At 38.4% G+C, this 12,622-nt stretch overlaps 1 protein-coding gene across 1 annotated transcript; it reads left to right on the plus strand.

Annotated features, from left to right (window-relative positions):
- Positions 1–1,401: 1,401 nt before the first annotated feature.
- LOC310692616 (vomeronasal type-2 receptor 26-like) lies at positions 1,402–8,665 on the plus strand (the record flags this gene model as incomplete). The annotated part of the gene is made up of 5 exons (XM_083473561.1): positions 1,402–1,454; positions 3,335–3,626; positions 4,028–4,471; positions 5,284–5,500; positions 7,764–8,665. 5 exons carry the CDS (start codon positions 1,402–1,404, stop codon positions 8,663–8,665), a joined length of 1,908 nt encoding a protein of 635 aa, XP_083329687.1.
- Positions 8,666–12,622: the final 3,957 nt, after the last annotated feature.

The following is a 12,622-nucleotide window of genomic DNA, read 5'->3' on the forward strand; positions in this document are numbered from 1 at the left end:
TGGCTCACAATGGAGTAAAGAAATAATAATTCAGTTGTCATTACTGTATCTCCCCAGTAATTATAAAAACCACCATAATCAACTCATCTGGCTAGTGCTTTCCAGAATACAGTGGAAAACAGTTAAACAAGCACTACTGAAATCATTATAAGTACATACGTGTTCCAGGGACACCTAATATTAGGGAGAAGAGAGAGGCAGGGCACTGTCATTTTAGTTAGTTTCCTTCTTTCATTGTTTAGGTCAAGCTTCAAATCAGTGTTTCCTAATTAACATTCAAGGCATGCATATGGCATGCTGTTGAGGTTAACGATAAGATTGGAAGATGTCCCTTTGAGCAGCTCCTTGGCAGAGCCAGATGCCATCCAACTGATCTTCAAATCCAGCCCATTTGTAGTAATAAGATCCTGACATTATAGCAGCTCTGCCACATCAGGTCAAAGGCCCTTCTTGTCCAGCATTCTGTTCTTACAGTGATCAACCAGTTAATATTGTAAACTGGAATTCCTGTGTTCCAAGGGAAGTTACAGTACAGGATGTTGCTGCTGCTGCTTTTGCTGCTCCCAGATTTGCTGTGCAAAGTGCATACAGTTAAGCTCACCAATAATAATCCTGTAGATATTCCACATGAGTGGTATGAGCCAGGTGATCTCCTCATTGGCGGGATGGTTTCTCATATGCGTTATGTTTTCTCCAAAAGCTTATTCAACAGACACCCTTCTCAAGTCTCCAATAAGACCCCATCGTAAGGAAATTTCCCTTGATTTCATTTGATCAATTCTTTCTATTAGTGTGGCTGTCTGCAAATAGCTTTGATTACTGTTTAAAACCAGAAATAGACCTGCTTCTGCATGGCTGGCTGGCTGGACGTTAAGAAAATGAAAAACTCAAATGCCTGTATATTTAGACTATACCTATACTATCAGTTGAAGATTTGGAAACATTAGCCTTTCATGATCCAATTGCTCTATGGTTTTGTTATAATACATAGCCTCTGAGAGCTTCCATTATGTAAGGGGAGTATGGGGCAGCTTTTGTATTTCACCCAAATTTTCAGACATGTTAAAGCTTTATAGTTCTTTATTTCAGGAGTGGAGAACTTTTACCCCATGGGCCTCACGTGGCCCTCAGCTTCATAGCATATGGGTGGCATGGAGGAGAAAGCATGTGGGGAAGTGAGACAGCTGAGAGGGAGAGGGAGAGAGGAATGGGAGAAAGCAGATGGTGGGAAATAAATCACAGGGAGACAGAGAGAAAGGTGTAGCCCTAACAACTATTGACTCTTGCCATTAGCTTTTTCCTCACTCACCAGCTTGTGACTCCCAACGTTCCTGCTTTATTTGTTAGGAGGTGCAAGGAAGGAAAGGGGGGGGACAGTTTTAAAAATTATATTGTGATGAGATGAGGAAAAAACTGTGGATGACACATAAAATGAGCAACATGCAGACGCCAAGGTATTTCAGATGATAACAAACAAATGAGGCCAAATGTGCTGGCTGTTCTATTTAAAATTGCAATCTAAGGTTCATTCTGGTTTGACAAGATCAAACTTGCTGTGTCCTTTAAAAGTTGAATGTTTTATTATCCTCTTGTGGGTTTAATTTCATACATTTTTTCCTCCAAGTTTAATTTTGCCACTCAAACCCCTTAAAATGATTTTGCATTTTGTACTCCTGAAATCCCTGATAATTTTCATTTTTTCACTCTGTCGAAATTTCTGGTGTACCATTTTTAGATAACGCTTTACAGTAAATGCATCAAATCTGTAGAATGTCCACCTGCCCCGAACACTTAGTAACTCTAAATTGCCTCTTCTTTTTCATGCATTATAGTATGTGCAATTTTATTTTCAACTGAGATGTGCTGTGGATCTTTTTAAATGTACTGAAATGGTGCAATGGGTTCTTGCATAAAATGTAATAAGACTACAAAATTGTTCATCTGGCTTATAACACATAATGTGTAATTATTAATTATTATTAATAGTGTATTCTCTGCCTCTTCAAAAAGGACCTTGGGGTTAAATGATTCTTTGGTACTTTCTCTGCCTGAGATATTTGCTGTCAATCTTTTCCTGTGGAAATGTATATATTAAACTAGTTTTGGCTGTTGTGAATTTTCTTAGTTGTACTGAATTGAAATAATAATCCTGTTTATGTTTTGAAAATAATAAAATAATGTTTCTGTTAGCTAGTTTGAGTTATTCATACTAAACATTGGGCAGTGGATTTAATAATAATTATGAATTAATTGTCCATATTCTCCGGGTCAGACTAATATTATCTCCTAATAATCAGTGACTTCCAGCAAAAATCAGCGTGTGAGGTTGATGGTTAATCATTGATGAGTCATTGAAATGTCTGCACATAGAGAGACTTGGCTTAAAATGCCCATCTCCTAAATTTTCAACCTACAGGTTATCATTAGGCTTTCAACCTATGAAGAGTAAGATGTAGTGAGGAAATACACATATATTATTTCATACTATCTTTTCATTTTAAATCTCCAATAGAATGTGGTTACCAGAAAAAGGGATGCACTGTAGAACAGAATGAGAGGCTTAAAGCATCCTAGAAGGGAGCCGGCATTTGTTTAATGAAACGACTTGCTAAGGGAAAACTGGGAATGAGAGCAAAAATATAACACTTTTCCTTTACAGAGCAGAACACAGCTCAGCAGTACAGCACAGGCTGTGCATGCCAAAAGTCCCAGGTTCATTCCCTGGTTTTTTAAAAATATGATTAGGAAATATCCTTCTGGGAAACACTAGAGAATAGCTGGCAGCCTGTAAAGAAAATACTGACATTGGTGTGCTGAATATGAAGCAGCTTATCACATTCCTTTTATGTACACTTCTGGGTTTCAACCTATAAAAAGCTGGATTCTAAAAATACACACAGAGATCCAGTACTGGAGGAAGTTTTTGCAGGCTCAGGAACTCTCCAAATGTGGTAATAGTTCCAAAAAACTGTAGCATGCTTCAGTAGGCATTTGTAGTTGAAGCACAATGGTGATAAAGAACAAAATGGACAGCACTCGTGAAGTGAAATTCAAGACAATCTATCCATTCTCTATAGACATCTACACAGTCTATATCTGCTGAGAGATTAAAAATCCGATTTGAGCTACACACTGCTCAAAACGGGCCTATCCTTATGAAAGCACAATTCTGCCTTTCTTATAGCGCTTCTTTAATGACTAATTATGCTGGTTGTATCCTATATGTATACTCTGACAGTTTAATCGTTCATATTAGAGTAGACCACTACTGAGACAAAACTACTTTGTGTACTGTTCAAAAGTCCCATGAAATAGCCAGCCACTTTATTTGCAGAGTGGTGACCAAGTTTTACCAGCACATCCTGGCCTTGGTGTTTGCTGTTGATGAGATCAATGATAATCCCAGGATCCTGCCCAATGTCACTCTTGGGTTCCACATCTACGACAGCTATTCTGATTCAAGGATGACCTATCGTTCCACTCTGGACCTGCTCTTTAAATCACATCACTTTGTTCCAAACTACAAATGTGGCATTCAGAATAACGTAATAGGAGTAATCGGAGGACTTGATTCTGATATTTCTTCACGCTTGGCAGACATCTTAGGTCTTTACAGGATTCCACAGGTAGGATTTGAGCCTGGGGATAAGAGGGATTTCCTTTCATCTTCCACTATAATTCACTCTCTTTCCAGTAGGAACTTGAATGGGGAAAAGTAAAATCTGAATTATGTGGAACTGATGGGGGGGGGGTATAATGTGGATAATCAGAGATGTGAATGATAAGGGCAAGTTGGCTTTCTGAATTCTATTAAATTAACTCTATTGTATGTAAGGGGAATTGTTGCACAAAGTGATATGAGTGGGCAAAAGTGAGTGGGTGTGTCTGTCTGTCCCTATAAAATAATGCAGAGTTTTGCTTAAATTGTTGGAAATTTATAGGATTGAGGTGTAAAGGGGGGGGGAATAATATATGTAAGGATTATGGACAATTGATACCACTCTAAAATGTCTGGTTGTTGTTTCAGATTTCATATGGTTCATTTGAACCAGCAGCCATTGATCAGATAAAGTTCCCTTCCTTTTACCGCATGGTTCCCAACGAAGGCCTTCAGTATCAGGGAATTATCCAGTTACTTCTGCATTTCAGATGGAAATGGGTCGGGCTCATTGCTATAAACGACAAAGGTGGAGAAACATTCTTGCAGACCATAGAGCCAATACTTTCCAAGCATGGAATATGTTCAGCATTCACAGAAAGAGTTCAAAAACATATATATTTCTCAGGTAATGGACTTGAGATGGTTGATGACCTACTGAATAATTTGCCAACTTTCATGAAAAGCAAAGCAAATGCAGTTATTATATATGGAGAAAGTGCAACTGTTCGATGGTTGGGAGGTGTTATAGGAGTAGTCAAGATACTTCAACAAATCAACCCACAGTATAAAAAGATGTTATCTCCAGAAAAGGTTTGGATTACAACAGCCCAAATTGATTTTACATTGTATACCTTTCAAAAGATTACAGAGGTTGATAGACAAATGTTCCATGGTTCTATCTGCTTCTCAATTCAAGCAAAGGAGCTTTGGGATTTCAAAGAATTTCTTAAGAATATAAATCTTTCATGGGCAGATGAAGATGGTTTTATCAACGATTTCTGGGAACAAGCATTTAGTTGTTCACTTTCAAATTCCACTGGGCCAGCAGACAGATGTACTGGGGAGGAGATGCTGGAGAGCCTTCCTGCACCATTTTTTGAAATGAGCATGACTGGCCACAGCTACAGTATCTATAATGCAGTTTATGCTTTGGCACAAGCCTTACATATGACTTCCTCAACTAAAACCAACTTCAGAAAAATGGAGGGTGGAGACAAGCTATTTTATCAGAAAGTGGAACCCTGGAAGGTAATGTTTCTGTACTGACAGTTCTGAGATACCAGTATTCCATTAACAAAGCAATTTCTAGAGAAAATGAGAACCCAGCTCTTGTCATGCTTTTCGGATTCTTCCCTTCCCTTCAGATGATAATGTGTATCCCTAACTTGTCCTCTATAATTATTTTTGAAAGTTCTTTTGACAGCAACTTCAACTGAATTTAAATTGATTCATGATTTTCCACTCTTTTCCTTTGTCGGCTACTGAAAGTCAGAAACTTTGCATTGTGAATTGTAAAGGTTCTCTGAAAGAGAAAAATAAGTAAAATCCATCTAGGAAAGCTATTTCAATAACCAATTCCTATTTTTGTTAGTCCATTTGATTCTCTTTTACTTTCCACCTAGCTCCATTCATTTCTTCAAGGAATGTCATTCAACAACAGTGCTGGAGATGAAATTACATTGAATGAACATGGAGAATTGGACGCTGGATTTGATATTACAAATTTGATCACATTCCCAAATAAATCCTATGTCAGAATCAAAGTGGGAAGGCTGGACCCTCAGGCTCCTCCTGGGAAAGAATTCACCATTGATGAGGCCAGAATTGAATGGCACAGAAGTTTGACTCAGGTGGATAATAATGCAATATTATTATTATTATTATTATTATTATTATTATTATTATTATTACTACTACTACTACTATTTATTATACCTCGCTTTTATATGAAAAGTGAATATTTCATTGGTGGCAAGCTATCATTTGAAGAAGTCTCTTTACGCACGTGAGCACACCCAACTCCTTAAGATCATTATTGGTGGTTCTGTTTTTTAGGCTACTCTTTAAATGAGTTCTGTACATACACAGCTACTAGGGACAGGACTTTTTTGTGGTGGCTCTTGGTCTATGGAAATACTTCCCTTGAGATGTTCATTTGGCTTTGTCACTGTTGTCCTTCAGAAATAGGATGAAAACGCTTCCGTTCCACCTGGCTGCTGGTATAAGCTGATTTATAGGTTGTAGGTTGTGTTTTATATAATATTGTTTTATTGAAATTGTATTTGCTTATGGTGTATGTTTTTTAGCCACCAAGAGAGGACAATGCCTGATAGAGCAGTATAAAAAGGTATAAAGAAATAAGGAATGACAACAAAATGTTGGCAGGGCCTAACATGTATTACAGAAAATAGATGTTTCCTGTCATTACTTTATGTGAGATTTATGAGTCAAGCCTTCAGTTTGTAACATTCAATGAAATGCAAATCTAGTTTTAATCCATTTGTAAGACTGAGTATAGAACTTTGAATCTTTCTGAGTTTGAATACAGAAGAAATGTGTCCCCTGTGTTATATTGCTTAAAGCATGAGAGCTATCAGATAGAAGAAGAATTCTACAAACTATTTAATACTAAACTCTTCCCTTAACTTTATTCAGTGCTAAATTTCCAATATCTTTGGATAGGTGCCACCCCTTTCAGAATGTAATGGCATCTGCCAACCTGGTTATGGGAAGAAAAAGAGAGAAGGAGAGAAATTTTGCTGCTATGATTGTGCTCCATGTCCAGATGGGATGGTCTCAAACGAGAAGGGTAGGACATGCTATTTCATGGTAGACCAGATTGCCCAAGTTACTGAAGTAAAATATGAGAGACTGTTTTGCAAGTTTGTTATAATTAACTTGGCACATTTTTTAAAATTATGTTGTACATTGTTCTCAGTGTTCATTTAGGTACAGTTTCTTAATATAGGAAAATATTGTGCATATAATACATTTTAACCCAAAGAAATTCACAGTTAGCATAGTGTAATAATGGCCGAACCTGTGATTTAGAATCCATAAAAGGAGCTTCCATTAATGGTATATTTAATTTCTGGTATTGGGAGAGAAGAGGAAGTTTGGATAAACCATGAATCTCAATCCAACCCATAATGGAAAAGCTTCTAGCTGAAGTATCAGACACATTGCAAAAATCAATTGCTTTGTGTATGAGAAAGTATCCTGAAAAACACTTACGATCCAGAGAAAGAAATGCATGCAGTAGAGACATTCTTACTAGGATCAAATGTCAAAGAGGAAGGAGACCTTGAGAAGAAATTATGAGACTTAAGGAATTTCCAGCAACTGAGGAGGAACTCGGGTAAAGACGACATAAAACAGAGAAAGTTCAAGTTTTGCAAAAGTAGTTCAGGATGATAAAAGGAGGCTTGCTCAAGACAAAATATCAAGTACCATGAGAATGCTTGTACATTTTTGGCACATTTCAATACACTAGAAAGTGGACTTATACTTGGAGGATAATGAATTGTTATTTTGAAATCATTCAGACCAAGCATGTGAGAGAAGAATCGTAACCCAAGATACCACTGTAATTATATAAGAATCACTATGGACATTCGCATAAAGATTTTATGGCATTAACAAGAGGGCCAGTAAAAATGCCATTATTATTCAGGATTAAAAAATAAGGGATCAGGATTTTCTAGTATTAAAATGTATTGGGCAATAGTAATACTCAGAATCGACCCACTGAAATCAATCTATGTATTTATTTCATATTACTTAAGTCTATTTATTTCAGTGGGACTACTTTGAGTATGATTTGGTGGGATGGCACTCATTCTACAACCTGTAATTGCTGATTAATATATCTAATAAAGAACCTATGGTATTTAACAGCAGGCTATGAGGGAATGCTTGTACATCTAGGACAAACATGCTGCTTTTGTTGAAAATTCCAGATTATGTGTAGGATTTGTCGGAATCTTGGGCAGAATGGTATCAAAATTTGCATGGTGAAATATAATGCTTGGTGGACTGCTGCTGATACAGATTTTAATATTTGGAACTATTCTGGTTCAATATTTTGTTAACTTCTTTTCAGATGTAGAAAATTGTGCAAGTTGCGCAAAGGATCTCTATCCAAACAAAGGCCAGGATCTATGCATTCCTAAGATTCCAAACTTCTTAGCTGTTGATGAAGTGCTGACGATTGTTTCAACTTCCACTGCACTTTTATTTTCTCTGATCACAGCTCTGGTGCTGGGCATCTTCATTAAACACCGGGACACTGCCATCGTCAAAGCCAACAACAGAAGCCTCACCTACATTCTCCTCATCTCCCTCCTCTTGTGTTTCCTCTGTTCTTTGTTGTTCATTGGAAAACCTAATAAGGTGACCTGCCTTCTCCGACAAACGGCTTTTGGCATCATCTTCTCTGTGGCCCTCTCTAGCATCTTGGCCAAAACTATATCAGTGGTTTTGGCATTCATGGCTACTAAGCCAGGATCCAGTATCAGGAAATGGGTGGGGAAAAGACTGGCTTATTCTATAGTCCTTTCCTCCTCTAAAACTCAAGTAGTGATATGTGCACTCTGGCTGACAATCTCTCCTCCATTCCCTGATGTGGACATGCACTCAATGAGGGAAGGAATTATATTTCTATGTAATGAAGGGTCAGTCGTCATGTTTTACTGTGTCTTGGGCTATATGGGTTTCCTGGCCATTGTCAGCTTCACTGTGGCCTTCTTAGCCAGAAAGTTGCCGGACAGCTTCAATGAAGCCAAGTTCATCACCTTCAGCATGTTGGTCTTTTGCAGTGTTTGGCTCTCCTTCATTCCAACTTACCTGAGCACCAGAGGAAAATACATGGTGGCTGTGGAGATCTTCTCCATCTTGGCTTCCAGTGCTGGATTACTGGCTTGCATCTTTTCCCCTAAATGCTACATTATTGTGATGAGGCCTGAGTTAAACAACAGAGAACTTTTGATACGGAGAAAGATATAAATGACAGAAGTTTTTGTTGGGTCTTAGGCTACCTGGCCTTGCTGACAATTAACAGTCTCATTGCACCTTTCCTAGTCAGGAAGTTGAAAAAATATAAATAATAGAAGGATTCAGCATATCATTTATGTTCTTGTTATTCCATATAGGAACATGTGTCTTTTATATGAATTGGGACTGTGTGAAGGAATGAAACTGTGGATAAGATCTAACATCACTTTCAATAAGACATTTTTAGCAGATCAGTCTAGGCAATGGAAAAATTCTGGAGAGCTTCAAAATCATCTACACATAGGGTGAACTAGTACACCCTAATTGCATTTCTTATCTGAGTGAAAGACTGGTGACAGGGAGCTTCTTAACCATGTCAGATTGCCTCAGATCAGATGTGTTGTTTCTAAAGTGGTAAGACAATATTATCCAGTGTCCCTACCTCCTAATAACATTAGAACTCTCTCCAGAATTGTTTCCATTAAGCAGTTAGTATGATAGCAAACAATGTCCTCGCTTCGGCAGCACATATACTAAAATTGATAGCAAACAATGTCCAATACATCTTACGTAGGTGGAAGAGTGTAACAGCCCCCAGTTGTAGCAAATTAGGGGAAAGGTTGGGGTGGGTTCAACTCTAAAAATATTCTTAGGAATATCTCTTTCTAGCTATTTTTTCATTGTTAGCTCAGTACCTTCCTATCCAGGACCCAGTGTGGGCTGGAGATGGCTGGAGAACTTTGCCCCCTACTAATATTAATTGAGAACCAAAGCTAGCTTCAGTTTTTGCTGTCATAAATCAATGAGCTAGCAATGAAAAAATAGCTAGAAAGAGATTGTGCTGATTAGCCACTCCACCCATCACCCTCCTGTCTTGCATAACCCTCGGTTGATCCTTCTTTTCACCCACTTCACATAGACTGAGCACAAAATAGTTCTGAGGCCTGTTGCAATATGATGTGTAAGCAGGGATATTCTTTATTACACAGATATGCAGTAATTTTCACAGCTTTGCTTTCAAGATGCAACTTTAAAGGGCACAATTTTAATATATCATCTTCCTGGGCTGTCGGTGGAGCTGGGTGGACATAGATCACTGGATATTGTTTTTAAATTATCATACATTGTATATTTTTCCAGAAATTTGTATGAGCTGTCCAGAAGATAACCATCCAAACAAGGCTATGATCACTGTGTTCAAAGATACCAGTTTTCCTAGCTTTTGATTACACTTTGGCCATCATTTCATTTTTTTCTGCATTTCTACAGGCTCTGGGCAAAGCTCTGGTGCTGGGCATCTTCATCAAGCACCGGGACACTGCCATAGTCAAAGCGAACAACAGAAGCCTCACCTACATTCTCCTCACCTACATTCTCCTCACCTCCCTCCTCTTGTGTTTCCTCTGTTCTTTGCTGTTCATTGGAATGCCTAATGAGGCAACTTGCCTTCTCTGACAAACAAGTTCTGGCACCATATTCTCTGTGAATAATAATAATAATAATAATAATAATATAATTTATTTTACTTTATTTATATCCCGCCCTCCCTAGTCAAAGCCGGGCTCAGAGTAGCTAACAACAGTAAAAATAGCACAGTTTACATAAAATCACAATCAGTTAATTGAAATACATTCTAAAATCAATTCAGAATCAAATTAATGGCAATCATTGGGTTAGAGTTCTATGAGGATTACAGAAGGGGAGAGGGGGTCAGACTGTGCCTTGGCCAAAGGCCTGGTGGAACAGCTCTGTCTTGCAGACCCTGCGGAAAGATGTTAAGTTCCACAGGGCCCTAGTCTCTTGTGACAGATCAGGGCCATGGCCGAAAAAGCCCTGGCTCTAGTTGAGGCCAGCCTAACTTCCCTGTGGCCCAGGATCTCCAAGATGTTTTTATTTGAAGACCATAAGGTCCTCCGTGGGACTTGTCCCGTAGGTATGAGGGTCCTAGGCCATATAGGGCTTTAAGGTTAAAACCAGCACCTTAAACCTGATCCTGTACTCCACCAGGAGCCAGTGCAGCTGGTACAGCACCAGGTGAATGTGATCCTATGGCAAGGACATCAAAAGGAGTCTCGCCGCGGCATTCTGCCCCCTCTGGAGTTTCTGGGTCAGTCTCAAGGGCAGCCCCATGTAGAGTGAGTTACAATAATCAAGCCTGGAGGTGACCGTTGTGTGGATCACAGTGGCTAGGTCAGGGCAAGAGAGGTAAGGAGCCAACTGCTTAGCTTGGTGGAGATGAAAAAATGCATCATGGCCAAAACTATCTCTGTGGTTTTGGCATTCATGGCTACTGTTATGTACTGAAGTTCTCACCCTGGGCCAGCAGGGGGATATTGTAGATAGTTATGCAAATGAAGGATCTAAAGTGACGTTCAGTGATTGGATAGTTTGTATGCAAATGAAGGATTGAAAGTGACGTTCAGTGATTGGATAGTTTTAGAAAATGGCAACAGTTACATTGTTCTGGAGCTCTATATAAGCATGTTATTAGAGTTTTATTTCCCAGACTTCCTGTGTGTTGACATTGTTTGGATCTTTTCTATCACTGTTCTAAAGATCCAGAGAAAAACAGGAGTAGTTAATATTACATGGGTCAGATGGTGTGACACTTTCAATGGTTGCCTATTAGACTAGCCAAAAGAGAGAGAGAGAGAGAGAGAGAGAGAGAGAGAGAGAGAGAGAGAGAGAGAGAGAGAAGCTTTATGTTGTTTTGAACTGTTTTAAATTTTCTTTAATATTGTGTTTTAATATTAATGTTGTGTTTTATTTGTTGTAACCTGCCCTGGGACCTTAAGGTGAAGCACAGGTAATAGACAAGAACAACAAGAACAAGAACAAGAACAAGAACAAGAACAACAACAACAACAACAACAACAACAACAACAACAACAACATTTCATTCTTTAAAAAATAAATATTGAGGTTCTTTCACAGAGTGAGTTTTGTTTGTTCACCAGCAAGATTTTTGCAGAAGAATTTCAAATCAGATAACCAACATTCAATAATTTTGCAGCTGTCGATTTCCCACTTGGACAGGGGAGGTTTGAGACCTCTTCCTACTCCATCACAGAAGTGAATGTCTTCCCCTCAATTATCTAAATCACTATACTCGATAGGCATGGCCTAATCTCCAGTGATTTGCAAGAAGGCAGCTAGGAAAACAAAATTCAACACCTGAGTATGAAATGATTGTACGTACTCCAGCAATCTATAGACTGCTAAGATTAGGTATAAGAGAGAGGCGGGGCTTTGCCATTTTGATCAATTTTCCTCTTTCTTTGTATAGAAAATCAGGTTGCTGTTTTTTAATTGGCGTTCAAGCCATGCCATTGTAAGCCTTGCTTCCATAATGCTGCTGAGGCTTATGGTAAGGTTTATTCACATCCCTTTGAGTATTGCACTAGCAGAGTTTGTTGCCACCCAAGGCATCTTGTTTAAATCAGGCTGATGAGAGTATTAATGCTAACATGAATGTTGCAGACTGAAAGATTCAAGAGAGTCCAAGTTCAGGGGGAGTTGTGCTCTCAGAATGGTGCTTCTTCTTCTGCTGCTGCTGCTTTCAGATATGGTGTGCAAAGTTCAAAATGTGACTTGCTTGAGAAATAATGCTGTGTATATTCCACATGAATGGCATGAGCGAGGTGATCTCATCATTGGTGGAATGGCATCCCATATCCATTACATTTCCCCCCAACTTTTGTTCAACCAACACCCTGCTCAGTCCTCTGTTAAAACTCCATTGTAAGTAAATGGTCTTTAATTTTATCTTACTGATTCTTTTATATTCATAAGATTGACTGTGAATTATTTTTTTAAAAAAGAATAGAAGAGTTTTTTAATGGATGGAAGGAAGGACACAATTGTTAATAAGAATATGAAATGATCAAAAAGTGAACATAGACTATGACGGATATTTTAAAACATGATATTTTTGTGATCCAATTGCTCATTGTTCTGGTTATAATGCAT

Source organism: Podarcis liolepis (genome assembly GCF_965112155.1).
Source record: "Podarcis liolepis genome assembly, chromosome: 13".
NCBI classification, from domain to species: domain Eukaryota; kingdom Metazoa; phylum Chordata; class Lepidosauria; order Squamata; family Lacertidae; genus Podarcis; species Podarcis liolepis.